The 17,099-nt window shown below is 42.5% G+C and overlaps 1 protein-coding gene across 1 annotated transcript in view; it reads right to left on the bottom strand.

Annotated features, from left to right (window-relative positions):
- The window catches only part of PCDH15 (protocadherin related 15), a 2,681,631-nt gene that overhangs the window by 1,008,954 nt on the left and 1,655,578 nt on the right, over positions 1–17,099 (bottom strand). The window contains exon 16 of the mRNA XM_069240977.1: positions 5,793–5,872. Coding sequence (XP_069097078.1) covers positions 5,793–5,872 — 80 coding nt within the window. The remainder of the gene's footprint in view (positions 1–5,792; positions 5,873–17,099) is intronic.

Below are 17,099 nucleotides of genomic sequence, written 5' to 3'. Positions count from 1 at the left end.
TTACTTTTGTCTATGGGATTAATCTTGTCTTCTTGCTGTTAATTTGTTTGAACTTCTTTAGGAGGTTTAGACAACCTATGATGATTCTGTATCCTTACAGTCTTGCTTTGAGAATCATTTATGTTTTTCTGAGTATTAACATGTGTTAGAAATGGGGTCTTTGGTTGACAGTCACGTTACCCCCTGTTCAAGCAAGGACCCTCACTCTAGTCGGGGTAAAAGAGAATCACCCTCATCTAACCCCTGCGTACCCCCTTGGTAGCTTGGCATAGCAATAGGCATAACTTCAGAGTGCTAGGTATAAAGTATTTGTACCAACACACACAGTAACTCAATGACAACTTGACACAACACCAGTTTAGACAAATAGGAAATATTTATCTAAACAAAACAAGACCAAAACGACAAAAATCCGACATACACAAGTCAAGTTATGAATTTGTAAAGAGAAACACAAAATGCTTTGATGAGGTGTTAACACGGCGTCGTGACGGAGTCGATCCCAACAAGCCGACACCAGCAGCGCCAGACGGAGTCGCGTAGACCCCCAAGGACAGTACCTTTGGTGAAGAGTGAAAAGAAGTCAATGCACAAAGCCGGGGATAGCGGCACCTGTGAGAAACATTGAATCTGCGCACTTCGAGCAGCGCCGATCACCACATGGTGAAGCGACTTCCACGGAGCCGCGGACTTCAGCTGAGCTGCAGTGGCGTCGGGCCTGCGAAGTTCATCGCGTTCCAGCGAAGATCACAGAGTCGGCTGCAGGCGGCGTCACCGGATTCAGCAGCGGGGTCAGTCCAAGTCGGCCGAAGTCAATTTCCTTGGATTTACACCAGCTTTCCTTTCAAGGGCCCAGGGACTGGATAGGGCACCTCTTGTCAGAGCAGGAGTCTGTCCAGAGACTCTAGGTGCTGGCAGAGAGAAGTCTTTGCTGTCCCTGAGACATCAAACAACAGGAGGCAAGCTCTAAATCAAGTCCTTGGAGATTTCTTCACAAGATGGAAGGCACACAAAGTCCAGTCCTTGGCGTCTTACTCTGGCAGAAGCAGCAACTGCAGGATAGCTCCACAAATCACAGTCACAGGCAGGGCAGCACTTCTACTCAGCTCTTCAGCTCTTCTCCAGGCAGAGGTTCCTCTTGATGTCCAGAAGTGATCCAAAGTCTGTGGTTTTGGGTGCCCTTCTTATACCCAATTTCTCCTTTGAAGTAGGCCTACTTCAAAGTAAAGTCTCTTTTGAATGCGAAATCCTGCGTTGCCCAGGCCAGGCCCCAAACACTCACCAGGGGGTCGGAGACTGCATTGTGTGAGTACAGGCACAGCCCTTTCAGGTGTAAGTGACCACTCCTCCCCTCCCTTCTAGCACAGATGGCTCATCAGGAAATGCAGACTACACCCCAGCTCATTTTGTGTCACTGTCTAGTGTGAGGTGCAACCACCCCAACTGTCAAACTGACCCAGACAGGGAATTGACAAACAGGCAGAGGCACAGAAATAGTATAAGCAAGAAAATGCTCACTTTCTAAAAGTGGCATTTTCAAACACACAAAATTAAAATCAACTTTACTGAAAGATGTATTTTTAAATTGTGAGCTCAGAGACCCCAAACTCCACATGTCCATCTGCTCCCAAGGGGAATCTACAATGTAATCAGATTTAAAGGTAGCCCCCATGTTAACCTATGAGAAAGACAGGCCTTGCAAAAGTGAAAAACACATTTAGCAATATTTCACTGTCAGGACATATAAAACACATTACTATATGTCCTACCTTAACCATAAACTGCACCCTGTCCTTGTGGCTACCTAGAGGCTACCTTAGGGGTGCCTTACATGTAAGAAAAGGGAAGGTTTGTGTCTGACAAGTGGGTACACTTGCCAAGTCGAATTTACAGGTAAAACTGCACACACAGACACTGCAGTGGCAGGTCTGAGACATGATTACAGAGCTACTTATGTGGGTGGCACAACCAGTGCTGCAGGCTCACTAGTAGCATTTAATTTACAGGCCCTGGCAACACTAGTGCACTTTACCAGGGACTTACTAGTAAATCAAATATGCCAATCATGGATAAACCAATCACATATAATTTACACAGAGAGCATATGCACTACAGCACTGGTTAGCAGTGGTAAAGTGCTCAGAGTTCAAAAGCCAACAACAACAGGTCAGAAAAAATAGGAGGCAGGAGGCAAAAAGATTGGGGATGACCCTACATAAGCAAAAAAGTCCAACAGCATGTAATAAACACTGTAGGAAAGTACCATCTTGCCTGGCATGTTACCCCCATTTTCACTGTATGTATGTTTGTTTTTGCCCTTGTGTCACAGGGATCCTACTAGGCAAATGTATGCCCTGTATGTGTTCCCTGTGTGTTGCCTAACTGTATCACTGAGGCTCTTCTAACCAGAACCTCAGTGTTTATGCTCTCTCTGCTTTCTAAAATTGTCACTGCAGGCTAGTGACTCATTTTACCAATTCTCATTGGCACACTGGTACACCCATATAATTCCCTTGTATATGGTACTTAGGTACCCAGGATATTGGGGTTACAGGAGATCCCTATGGGCTGCAGCATTTCTTTTGCCACCCATAGGAAGCTCTGACAATTCTTACACAGGACTGCCACAGCAGCGTGAGTGAAATAACGTCCACGTTATTTCAAAGCCATTTTTCACTGCACATAAGTAACTTATAAGTCACCTAAATGTCTAACCCTCACTTGGTGTAGGTTAGGTGCCAAGTTACTTAGTGTGTGGGCACACTAGCACTAGCCAAGGTGCCCCCACATTGTTCAGGCCAATTCCCCGAACTTTGTGAGCGCGGGGACACCATTACACACGTGCACTACACATAGAACACTACCTATGTGTAGCGTCGCCATGGTAACTCAGAACATGGCCATGTAACATGTCTAAGATCATGGAATTGTCACCCCAATACCATTCTAGTATTGGGGGGACAATTCCATGATCCCCCGGGTCTCTAGCACAGGACCCGGGTACTGCCAAACTGCCTTTCTGGGGTTTCCACTGCAGCTGCTGCTGTTGCCAACACCCCACACAGGTTTCTGCCCCCGTGGGGTCTGGCCAGCCCAGGCCCAGGAAGGCAGAACAAAGGATTTCCTCTGAGAGAGGGTGTTACACCCTCTCCCTTTGGAAATAGGTGTGAAGGGCTGGGGAGAAGTAGCCTCCCCCAGCCTCCCAGGAAATGCTTTGATGGGCACAGATGGTGCCCATCTCTGCATAAGCCAGTCTACACCGGCTCAGGGATCCCCCACCCCTGCTCTGGTGCGAAACTGGACAAAGGAAAGGGGAGTGACCACTCCCCTGAGCAGTACCTCCCAGGGGAGGTTCCCAGAGCTCCTCCACTGTGTCTCAGACCTCTGCCATCTTGGATTCAGAGGTGTTGGGGCACAATGGACTGCTTTGAGAGGCCAGTGCCAGCAGGTGACGTCAGAGACCCCTCCTGATAGGTGCTTACCTGTCTTGGTAGCCAAACCTCCTTTCTTGGTAGCCAAACCTCCTTTTCTGGCTATTTAGGGTCTCTCCTCTGGGCTATTCCTCAGATACCAAATGCAAGAGCTCACCAGAGTTCCTCTACACTTCCCTCTTTGACTTCTGCCAAGGATCGACCGCTGACTGCTCCAGGACGCCTGCAAAACCGCAACAAAGTAGCTAGAGGACTATTAGCAACATTGTAACGCCTCATCCTGCCAGCTTTCTCCCCTGTTTCCTGGTGGTGCATGCTCTGGGGGCTGTCTGCCTTCACCCTGCACTGGAAGCCAAGGAGAAATCTCCTGTGGGTCGACGGAATTTTCCCCCTGCCAACACAGGCACCAAACTTCTGCATCACCTGTCCTCTGGGTCCCCTCTCATACTGACGAGCGTGGTCTCTGGAACACAGGAGCTGGGTCCAAGTGTCTCCCACAGTCCAGTGGCCCTTCTGTTCAAATTTGGTGGAGGTAAGTCCTTGCCTCCCCACGCCAGACAGCAAACCTGTGTACTGCGTGATTTGTAGCTGCTCTGGCTTCTGTGCACTTTTCCAGGACTTCCTTTTTGCACAGCCTAGTCTGGGTCCACAACACTCCGTCCTGCATTGCCCAACTCGCTCAGTTGGACTCCGACGTCGTGGTACTCTGAGTTGACTGCTGTCCTCAGATCTTCTATGTGCCTGCTCTGGTACTTCTGCGGGTGCTGCCTGCTTCTGTGGGGGCTCTCTGAGTTGTTGCATGCCCCCTCTGTCTCCCCTCCTCCAAGGGGTGACATCCTGGTCCTTTCTGGTCCCCAGCAGCACCCAAACTCCTCAACCACGACTCTTGCAGCTAGCAAGACTTGTTTGTGGTATTTCTGCCTGGAAACACTTCTGCAACCTCAAGCTCACCGTGGGACATCTTCCATCCAAAGGAGAAGTTCCAAGCCCTTTTCATTGTTGCAGAATCTTTGGCTTCTTCCACCCAGAGGTAGCCCTTTTGCACCTTCATCTGGGGTTTGGTGGGCTCCTGCCCCCCTGGACACTTTTGTGACTCTTGGACTTGGTCTCCTTCCTTTACAGGTCCTCAGGCCCAGGAATCTGTCTTCAGTGTTTTGCTGGTGCTTGTGGTTCTTGCAGAATACCCTATCACGACTATTGTGTCTTTCTGGGGTAGTAGGGTAACTTTACTCCTACTTTTCAGGGTCTTGGGGTGGGGTATTTCGGACACCCTTACTGTTTTCTCACAGTCCTAGCGACCCTCTACAATCTCCCATGGGTCTCGGGTCCATTCATGATTCGCATTCCACTTTTGGAATATATGGTTTGTGTTGCTCCTAGACCTATGTCTACCTATTGCATCCTATTGTAATTCTACATTGTTTGCACTACTTTTCTTACTGTTACTTACCTGTTTTGGGTCTGTGTACATATAACTTGTGTATATTACTTACCTCCTAAGTGAGGGTATTCTCTGAGATACTTTTGGTATATTGTCACTAAAATAAAGTACCTTTATTTTTGGTAACTCTGAGTATTGTGTTTTCTTATGATATTGTGATATATGAAATAAGTGGTATAGTAGGAGCTTTGCATGTCTCCTAGTTCATCCTTAGCTGCTTTGCCATAGCTATGTTCTATCAGCCTAAGCTGCTAGAAACACCTCTATTCTACTAATAAGAAATAACTGGACCTGACACAGGGTGTCAGTACCACAAGGTACCCACTATAAGCCAGGCCAGCCTCCTACAAACACCGTTGGACTTTTCCAGACTGGAGGTTTCCTTGTGTGGCTACATTAGTCATAATGTTATATTTGAATTGATTCATTGTGTAATTAGATGCCTTTTTCTCCACATCCCTATGCTGGGCCAAAAGATTCACTGACTCTCTTTAAAGCATAATCCCTGGAAGGAAATATGCTACTGGTTTAAAATAAATTATCTAATAAGAATTTTTTGTCAGTCCTACAAACAGAAATTAGATTTTTTTTTTGTTTTGAAAGTACTATATGAATCTTTTTAGAATTTTTTAAACACCAAAAATGGAAAGAACAATATAGTTACAACAATATGGACTTCTTATTAGAGAGTAACAGCTGAGCTGCAAAACTTCAACCTTTTTGTCAATTTTCGACTAAATTGGGTTTGACGCTGCGAAACAATTGTTAGTTATTTATATTCAAAATGTATCTCCAATGAAAGATTTCAGGCATGAAGCCAATATCAATGTTCTCATTCGCTGCCAAAAGCAAAACAATAAACTGTTGAACAGATTAAACTGTAAAGTAGAAATCGAATCCTCTTGGTTTCATTTTCTTACCTTCGAGACAGATTAAAAACTTGCTGGGGGTCTCCATTCTGAATGAAGTAAGTGATCGGATCGCCTTCCCGGTCTACAGCCTTGAGGAGAGAAACACAATAAAAAAAATTCTGTTATAGAACTATATACTAAAGACAATGTGCACATCAGGGTACAACCCTTAACAGAACTGTACCAGCGGCAAAGCAAGGACCTTTACTAAAAGAATATATTTTAGGAGCCCAGCATGAAAAACCTGATTCAGTTTATTTTAAGAAGGCTTCTCTTCATTAATGAAATCCACTACATACCTTGACAGTAGCGCTCTCATTTCAGCTTTGTGATTTGCTGTATTTTATAACTCCCCCTTAGTAGCAATGGAAACCGGAACATCAAAATGCACACAAATTAATACAATTAAGGTTATTGCAGACGTCTTAAAAGTTTGGCACATGAAAATAAACTAGACAACAAAAAATGAGCTGTATACCTTTTTAGTAAAGCAAGGGATTGAGCTCATCTTTGACATCCAGTGGAAAATACTGCTGTCACCATATGTCTAAAGATTCAGCTTCCCAGGGATAAATGAACAATACAAGAAGAGGAGAGCGGATCCGAATATCAATAATATCCATAGAAATTAGGTCGAGGTGCCAGGTGCCTCTATCCATACAAAGTTGAAAATTAAATGAGGAACTTAATTTACCATAGTATGATATAACAGAAAGTGTATATATTAAAAATGAGAATGTGAATAACCAAGACACCAATAAAGAATAGAGGGGCAGATTTCACACAACGTACTGCAGCAAGATGCTGGGCTGCATGAAAAGGGGAGGGCATGAATGCCCCACATTTAACATTATATGATGAATTCCTGTCCTCTCCTTGCACTAGTGCATAATGTGCTGCCTTGTGCCAACACAGGCACACTTGCGCAATCCTGCAAGAGTTCTCTGTGTTGTAGGTAGGATTGTTTTCATGCAGGAATGAGCCAATTCCTGCACAAAAACATTACTAGGAGACCTTTCCCTCTTTCTAAGTGTTCTGCAAAATGAAAGAGGAAACAACCAGGAGAAATAAAGCTATTTCTCCTCATTGCTTCACCCCTGGGAAGGCATAACATTTTGATGCATTCTCAGTTTCACCAGTATTGGTAAATGTAGGAATGTGCTGCAATCCTTAGGTGGATGCGTGGAAACACCTCAGCTCCACCAATGGAATGCCTTCAGAGGGCAGAATAACGCAAGGAATCCTCTTGCTCTGTGTTGTGTCAGTCCAGATTAGCCAAGCAATGCAGGGCCACACCAGTTGGCCTTGATTTGCTTGTAAGTCTGACTTACTGTTGACACAGAAGCAGTCCAATTCCTTAATAAATCTGTCCCAGAATGTTTTTTTAAGACACATTCTCACTATAACTATACACCCACAGCTGGCAAAGCAGATACAATAATGTCCTAGTTTCTGCATGAGAAGTCAATATATTGTAGCTTATGTTTACCTGTAATTGAAATTGTATATGTACCAAAAGCAAGAAATTGTGGACATGCGAGAAGCAAATCAGAGCTGATCAAATTCAAAAGCCTGTCTGATAGCAAACTTTACCAGTCTGCATCAGAAATAAAACAGTGCTCTCTGAAACTAAAGCGATCGTGTTTTACCAAAGTTTGAGGAATACCTACACTGTGTAGTTCAGACAAAAACGTTTGCGCTCTGGTTTCTTCATTCTTATGAGCTGAGACAATATTTTACTAAAATGACAGAAGTGAAGTGTAGAGGATAATTGTCAGCATAAAACAATAACGCATCCCAATTCGAACCACTGCTGTTTACACTTTGAAATAAATAAAGCATTCCATTGCCTAGCATTATGTTTTCCTTGAACTAGAAGGAGGCCTACCCTTAATGACATTTTATGAAAAGTAACTGCATCGACATTTTTGGTGGCAACGTGAGCCATTTCACCTATCTTCTTACGGGAACCACAGCATAAATATTGAAGTCGTGGCAGTCACCTTTCCACAGGTTCTGGGCAATGTTGCTACTCTGTTGGGCACGAACTTTGCACAGACGACCAATGCAAAAACATTCGCATTGCATATCTGAAGCAATACTGGCATATTGAAAACTAGTAAATACGTGCAAATGCTGGTTCAATATATGCAATGAAACCTCTACAATGTATTCCGTCGGGCAATTGATCTTTCATAAGTAAATATCCTTTTAGCCATAGGGTCTGTTTGCGTTAGAATGATCGATCCCTGTCTAATAAAAGATCAATAAAGCTTGTTATGATAAGAATTGCTAAATGTACTACAACCAATCATTTGGTGTCACTAAGAATTTCATAAAATAGGTATAACCTAATTGGCAGTTGAGGTGTGTGCGATATCTCGAACGTACACGATGATTCTGGTGAAATAACATCACTGAATACCTTGTCCTTGATAGAGAGTCGAGTCATGTGCGCATTTTTTAGCCAAAACTATTTTCTTCAACATAATAGGCATGATTCATATAAACAGGTATAGATATAAACCATGTATACCTGTGCATAGCTTAATTTTCGAGTGTTTTACTGATTTACAAATACTACAAACTGCACATATGTAAATTATGGTCGCATTTATCAACATTTTGCCCTGATACAAAGCCACAAAAAGTGACACATACTGACCCTAAGCGGTGACTTAGGATTTACTTTCCAGCGCAAAACTAAAAACTTACGAAAAAAGTAATCCCAAAGTTGCACAAAGTTGCACAAAGTAGCGGTTTGCACTACTTTATGTCCAGTTGTTTGTCCTATGGGCATTCTCATTCAAATATCCATATTCTTTGACAAAAGGTCCTATCTAGTAACATTTGTTGACAGGGCTGTGCACCAAAAAAGTATGTGTTCTCGGAGCAGACAAAACTGTAGAAAACTTTTCTAACCATGCGTGTATGCTGTTTTGTGCAGCACACATAAAAAGTAGGACATATTTTAAACAACATCAACGAATAGTGTTTTATACAAGAAGGGTATGTTGAACCAATTCCAGTATTTTTGCACTATGGTGCAAATGTCGGTCTGTGGCACTAGGCAGCATGAAACTGGGAAAGTGCAGGGTATACCTGCAGGAGCACTATATCTTACTAGATATGACACAATCCTGCACTCTTTTTTTCACAAAACATGGTGGAGACGGTTTTGCTGCATTGTCTTGTGTGAAAAAAACTGATCATTTGGCTGTATCTGTGTCATAAATTACTTGAAGATGTGTGTGGTATTCAGTAACTTCCTACTTATTCCCATTTTCCTGACCATACATGTATTGTGCGCCCAACAAAAAAACACATCAGTAAGGTTAGGAAATATACAGAATTTCAGAAATTGATTGAGGGGGTAAAACACCACTCAAACAATTCAGTGTGAATCAGAAAATGTCACTAAGTTAGCCTGTGCTTAACCCTCTGGCAGCTTGGCAGAAAATCAGTCAGGTTTCACTTAAAGGCTAGTTCCTTAAACAATCAGAATAAATATCTAAATCCAAATAGGTATTGAACTAAGTTTTTTGGGAATTCAAAGCACTTAAACTTCAATGCTGTATTTATATTGGTTTTCAAGTTATTTAGAAAGATTGTCTTGTATCACAGGTTTCACAGTGTCAAAGGATGTCTTTTCATAATGTATCAAAAGGTCAGTAACCTTTAGAAACCATAAATGGGGAGACACAAGGAAGAATTACTGACTAACAGTCTTCTCTGGTGTGGCTTTATTAAGCCAAGGATGATCAACAAGCCTCTCAAGAATTTCCAGCCACTTCAGAACAATTCACTCCAGTGTGGACTTCTCTGCAATGCTTTGCTCAGACGAGAAGACTTGAGGAAGGAACTGTGGAACTCCAAGCCACTCCAGACAGACTGCAAGGGAACAGAAACTCAAAGCCAAGCACAGGAATCAACTCAACAATGCTATTTATAGACTCATGTTCCAACATGAGGAGCGCAATGGAAGTGCCTCTAACCAAGTACTAGTTAACGTGGTCATTAAACAACGTAGAAACTTTTCCATGGTTTGGTTAGTTCTCACTGTTTGACCATCAGTATGTGGATGGTGCGCAGAGACTAATCGATGGTCAATAAGAAGGGATGAACATAGTTCTTTCCAATATTTAGACACAATTTGTGTTTCCCGATCTGAAATAATTACAGTTGGGAGGCCATGATGCCAGACAATATGAACTAAAAAAAAGTTTGACTAGTTCTTTTGCTGTTGGAAGTTTAGAGGGAGGAATAAAATGGGACATTGTGGAGAATAAATCCACTGCCACTAGTATTGCATGTATTCCCCTGATCCTTTGGTAGATCGGTTACAAAATCCATACTAATAGTATGCCATGGAGCTGGTGGTACAGGAAGTGTTATTGGCTTTCCTATGGGGGCATTATGTGAAGGTTTGCTACAAGCCTATAAGGGACATGTTCGTACAAATTCTTTTATGTCTGCATCCAGGGAGTTCCACCAGAACCGTCATGTGCACAGATCCTTGGTCTTGCGCTCACCTAGATGTCCACTCAGTTGGGATGAATGGCACCTTTGAATAAGCAACTCTCTTAGATTCTCAGGGATCAATAAAGCCTGATTATGGTAGAACAGCTCATCAGAGATTGACTGTTGTGGATTGCTAACCATTTGTCCGTATCTTCTTTCTGTAATCCTTCTTTTAATTTGTCCAGGAAAAAGATGTCATCTGAACAAGTACCTATAATTTTTTTTCTGGAGGAATCATTGGCATTGGTGTAATCTGCTTTGTATCTGTTTGTGATGTGTTTTGGAGGTGTGAAAGGGCATCAGCCTTTAATTGCTGAGTACCAGGCCTATAAATTATTATGAAATCAAATTAATTAAGGAAAGAAACCCATCTCATTTGTCATGGGGTGGGTGTTTTAGCAGAGCTAAAAAATTGCTAGTAATTATGATATGAAGAAATGGTAATAGGAAAACACGCCCCTCACAATTGATATCTCCTTTCTTGAAAGGCTCATTTTATAGCTAATAGTTCTTTTTTGGAAACAATGTAATTTTGTTTTGCCGGTAAACCTTTTTTTAGAGAAGAAGGCTATAGGATGCATATTCCCAGTTTTTTGGCTCTCGTTGAGAGAGAATCCCACCTACTGCCACTTGTGAGGCGTTGCTTATACATAATAAGGTAGTGAGGGGTCAGGATGTCTTAAAATGGGCGCAGTAGTAAAACTCTCTTTCATTGTTTCAAAAGCTTGTTGTGCTTCTGGGTTCCAGTGAAAAGGTACTCCTTTTCATAACAGCCATGTAAGTGGGGCTACTGCGTCTCAAAAATCGGAAATAAACCTTTGATAATAGTTAGCAAAGCCAAGTATGGTCTGAACTTCTTTTGTGTTTGTGGGTTTTGGCCATTGTAGAATGGTATCAATCTTTTTTTAATCCATCTGGACCCCTTGGACTGACAAAACAAGCCCCAGAAATTCCCCGTGTAGAACATGAAATTGACATTTTCCTAACTTGGCATACAAATGATGTTCATGTAATCTTTGTAAAACAGTTGAAACATGACTCTCATGTTCCTTTTCATTCATTTAAAACTTTATTTCGGTAAGTAAAAACATACCATAAAAGTACAGTACAAACATCATATTTTTTTTTTTTTTTTTTAAGGTTGGTAGAACACTAAAAATATAAGCACAATAAAGAATTTAAAAAGATAAAAGGAAGTTAAAATCCAAACAGAATAATCAAAATATATATCTCCTTAAAATGGAATGTTCCACTCAACAAGGACCCTATTCCCTGCGCCCATATATGTATGATAATACAATAGGACAATGTCTTTGTACTAAAAATTAAATACTAAAATCAGAGATCAAAAGTCAATAAATATACATACATAGATCTAAAAATTGGCTACCCAGTCTTATTCTTTAGAATTGCTAATCTCAGGCGCCAGATTGATTCGAGAAATTTTGCCACTGGTAAAACTACCTGGACAGATGAATCAGATTTTAAAATTCTCTCAACATGAAGATAGGACCTTGCGCCTATAGATTTGCAAAGCGGAATGATCCAAAAGGCTCTTTGTTTATGATATGCATAGCAATAAAAGAGAACATGTGAAATAGACTCTTCACGTTGACAACCCATCGGACAAAGCTTGGATCTATTAGTGGGACAAAGCCATTTGTACGTTAAGGAGCACAGAGGGAGGGACCCTATTCTGAATCTAACAAAAAGAGCTCGCACAAATGGGGATTGTGCTAAATCCATAAAAGACTCAAATTCATAGTGGCATTTGATTGATAAATAACTATCAGACATAGACAGCGGGACAATCTTAGTAAATTGCACAATCTGAACGTTATGCCAAAAAGCATCCTTCAGTAACTGCACAGCATTTTTAGGAATGGAAAATGGGTCCAACCAATAGGACCCTAGACCTAGATGGATTAAGGACTCTTTGACATAAGCACACCATTTCGTTTTGCTGATAATGTTGCTGCCCACCAGTTTGAGAAGCCCACAGCGAAATGGAGAAAGGGCGTCAGTTGACCAAAGCCGGATCCAATATAGTAAGGGCCTTAAGGCGGCAATCTGTGAGATAGAAAAAAGATTTAAATCCATATGGATGGGCAGAGATGGAGTACTAGAGGGAACTTTTAACAGCAGTTTCAAAAATTGATTTTCCACCCTTGCCAAATCCACCAGGTTGCAATGGCCCCAAAGTTCGGCACCATATAGGGCCCCTCCCGGGTTTGAGATTTGTATATTTCGAGGGTGGGAGACATTGCAAATTTGGGAGATCTAGAAGCAAATCTTACGATGCCACCCGCCCTTTGCTTCAGGCACAATAAAGATTTCTGGCGGTGTGCATGCCAAAGGTGTGAGTCTTCCAATTTGATACCTAAATAGTCAAAAGTGCCCACTCTTTCCAAAGGAACGCCATCTATGTAGACCAGCCTCTTCATTTTGTACCTATTGTCCCCAAAGACCAAGGGGCATATTTATACTCTGTTTGCACCAAATTAGTGTCATTTTTTTTTACTCTAATTCGGTGCAAAATTAACTCCATATTTATACTTTGGTGCTAGACCCCTCTAGCACCAAATGTATGGAGTTAAAGTCATTTTTTGAAAGTGGAGTCCTACTTTGCCTTAATGAGATTCAAGGTAGGCGTTCCCGTGCAAAAAATGACTCTATGGCCTTAACACCATATTTAGGGGCATATTTATACTCTGCGGCGTATTTATACTTTGTTTGCACCGAATTAGTGTCATTTTTTTAAATTCTAATTCGGTGCAAAACTAACTCCATATTTATACTTTGGTGCTAGACCCATCTAGCACCAAGGCCCTTATTTAAACTTTTTTTGCACTGCATTAACGTCATTTTATGACACAAAAGTGGCACAAACTTACAAAATATTGGCCCTTATTTATACTTTTTGCTGCAAAACTGCACTAACTCAGTTTTGCACCAAAAAGTTGAGCACCGGCTTGCACCATTTCTGTGCACCAGCCGGGCACCATATTTATGGAATGGTGCAAGCCGGTGCAAAGGGTAGGCTAGAGTTTAAAAAAATGACTTTAGTCGGGTGGGGCTGGCAGTATAGAAGAAGAGGGTTTAGCACCAAAAAATGGCTTTAGGCAGGTTAGAGTAAAAATAAATGACTCTAACCAGATTAGCGTCATTTTATGGTGCTAAACCTACCATGCCACATGACTCCTGCCTTAGGAAAGGCAGGAGTCATGCCCACCACCCCAGTGGCCAGCACAGAGGACAGGGGTCCCCTGGGCATGGCCATTGCACCCGGTGCCATATATGGGGGCCCATTTCAGGGCCCCCTATGGCACTTTCAAAAATAAAATGCACTTACCTGTACTTACCTGGGATGGGGTCCCCCATCCTCGCAGTCCCTCTAGTGTGGGTGGGGTGCCCCTAGGGCCTAGGGAGGGCACCTCTGGGCTTATTCCATGGTGTTCCACCATGGAAATAGGGCCACAGGTCCTCTAAGACCTGCCCTGACCCAGGTCTTAAAAAATGGGGCAAAGCAAGCTTTGCCCCATTTTTTGACCCTTCCTCACTCCTTTGCACCATTTTTACATGGGAGTATAAATATGGTGTTAAGGCCATAGAGTAATTTTTTTGCACGGGAACGCCTACCTTGCATCTCATTAAGGCAAGGTAGGTTTCCACTTCCAAAAAATGACTTTAACTCCATAAATTTGGTGCTAGACGGGTCTAGCACCAAAGTATAAATATGGAGTTAGTTTTGCACTGAATTAGAGTAAAAAAAAAAATGACGCTAATTCATTGCAAACAGAGTATAAATACGCCCCTTAGCGTCAAAAAATGATGCTAATCTGCTCAGAATCATTTATTTTGACTCAAAACTGCCTAATGTAATTTTTTTTTTAAGCTAGCCTACCCTTTGCACCGGCTTGCACCATTCCATAAATATGGTGCCCAGCTGGTGCTAAAAAATGGTGCAAGCCGGTGCAAAACTTTTTGGGGCAAAACTGCCTTAGTGCAGTTTTGCACCAAAAAGTATAAATAAGGCCCCATGTATTTAGTTTTTGCTGAGTTGATTTCCAACCCATGATCCTTGCAAAACTCCAGAAATCGGGAGAGCAATCTGGAAAGGCCCATGGCAGTTCGTGAGAGTAACAGGGTGTCATCTGCAAACAAAAGACAGGGGAACTTCTGCCCACCCAAATTCGGGGCATCGCCATAACAATCTAAGAGGTATGTTCCTTTTCATTATGGGAGTAGATTTATATATCATCTATGTAGACTATGACAAAATGATCCAAGTATTCACTAAGAACTTCATTTAAAAAAAATTGAAATGCTGTGGGGGCATTGCACAAACCAAACAGCATCACTCAATACTCAAAAAGACCGTTTTTGTACGGAAAGCTGTTTTCCATTTGTCGCCCTTGCGGATACAAATGAGATAGTAAGCTTCTCAAAGGTCAAGCTTGGTAAAGATTGTTGCTTCATGGAGTTGGCTCAGTACGAAAGGGATTAATGGGAGCGGTTATTTATTTTTTATGGTCACCTTGTTGAGGGCCCTATAATCAATACATGCTCTAGGATTCCTGTTCTTCGTTGAGACAAAAAACAAAGGAGACAAAACAGGGGAAGCAGAATGTTGAATAAAGACAGTCTCTAAGAGTTCATCTAGATGGTCTTTTAAATGCTTTGTCTTTGGTTCCGATAAGGCATATATTCTTCTACAGGGCAGTGTGACACCTGGAACCAAATCTATTCTATAATCAAAGCTGCGATGAGGTGGTAAACTAGTTGCTTGAACTTTATCAAAAACGTCTGTGTACTCCTGGTATTGTTTTGGAAGCGGACTGTGAATGATGGATGATGAAACTGTACATAACAGGGGGTAATCCCAGCTTGTTGTCTTAGAAAGATAGGGGCATATTAATACTTTTTGGTGCAAAACTGCACTAACGCACTTTTGCGTCAAAAAGTTTACCGCTGGCTTGCGTCATTCCAAAGTGTCAGCCGGGCGCAAAATTTATGGAATGGCACAAGCCAGGGCTAAGTTTGTGCTAGTGTTGAAAAAACTACACTAGCCGGGTGGGGGTGGTGGTAGAGGAGATGAAGGGTGATAGTCAAAAAATGATGTTAGGCTCGTTAGTGACAAAAAAAATGCCGGTAACCAGCCTATCGTCATTTCCTGAAGCACAACCAACCATAACACATGACTCCTATCTCATAGAAGACAGGAGTCATGCCCGCCACACCAATGGACAGGACAGGGTCCCCTGGGCATGGCCATTGCTCCCAGTGCCACGCAGAGGGCCCCGTGTCAGTGCCCCCAATGGCACTGAACATTTTATTTTCCAAATACTTACCCTACTTACCTGGGATGGGGTACCCCATCCTCTGGTGTCCCTCTGGTGTGGGTGAGGGTGTTCCTGGGGTTTGGGGTGGGCACCTGTGGGCCCATTCCATGGCGTTTAGCCATTGAAATGGGTCCACAGGTCCCCTAACATCTGGCCTGACCCAGGTGTTAAATAATGGCGCTAAGCAAGCTTAGCGCCATTATTTGGGTCCATCTCCCACCCGTGCATCATTTTAGCACGGGGGATAAATATGGCGCTATGGGGATAGTGTCAGTTTTAGGATGGGAACGCCTACCTTGCATCTCATTGACTCAAGGTGGGATCACACATCCAAGAAATGGCGCAAACTCCATTATTTTTATGCTAGACATATTGAGGGTCAAAATATAAATATAACGTTTATTTTGTGCTGCATTTGCATTAAAAAAAAATATACAAATGCGGTGCAAACAAAGTATAAATATGTCCCATAGTCTTGTATAACAGGTTTCACAGCGTCAAACGAAGTCTTTTCATAATGTATCAAAAGGTCACTACCTCTTGAAACCAGAGATGGGGAGATGCGAGGAAGAATTACTCAGTAACAGTCTTCTCCGGCAGTGTTTTATTTAGCCGAGGACGATCGACAAGCCTTTGAGGAACTTCCAGCCACTTCAGAACAATTCACTCACGTGCGGACATCTCCGACGATGCTTTGCTCAGACGAGAACACTTGAGGAAGGAAATGTGGCACGTCAAGCCACTCTGTACAGACTGCGGGGGGAGGGAAACTCAAAGCCAAGCACAGGAATCACCTCAACAGTGCGATTTATTGACTTGTGTTCCAACGTGAGGTGCGTGGAACATGGAAACGTGCTGATTATGAGTCTTCAAGCATGTTGTCCGTCTAATAATTTTTATTGAGGAGTTCAAGGGCTCAGATAAACATTAATGCACACAACTTACAAACGAGGCAGCACTTTTATAAATAATAGACAATCATGCAATATTTTTGCTTTACAGAAGGGAGTTTTTTTTAATGTTACAGGGAATTTCTGTGAACTCACTAACGACATAATTTAGTTTCTTCCATATACAATGAATTATCTTATGCAGACGATGCAAGAAGTGTGAGTGTTATTATCTCATGCAGATGAAACAAGAAGTGCACGTGTGAGGCACAAACAAGGAGTGTACTGAAGAGTAGGTCTGACGATCCAATATTTATACCTGGCGCCCATTATGAAATGGGAGAAGATGCTGGAGCTTTCCCCTCACCAAGCTGTCTGGAATTTTCTGTCTCCCTGCTCTGGTCCTCATATATCTGGAGTCACAATAGGCTAGTGTAAAATCCTTTGTGTGTGAGCAGAGGCCAATGGAGGCACTGGCCTTTGAAGTGCAAATATAGTAAGTGACTGCTCCGTCTCCCCATTCTGATGGCCCATCCTGCTAGCACCCAGATCCTCTATTGTGA

The sequence above is a fragment of the Pleurodeles waltl genome, chromosome 6 (assembly GCF_031143425.1).
Source record: "Pleurodeles waltl isolate 20211129_DDA chromosome 6, aPleWal1.hap1.20221129, whole genome shotgun sequence".
NCBI lineage: Eukaryota > Metazoa > Chordata > Amphibia > Caudata > Salamandridae > Pleurodeles > Pleurodeles waltl.
Note: the sequence above shows the minus strand (reverse complement) of the source record. Positions and strands in the feature narration are given on the sequence as shown.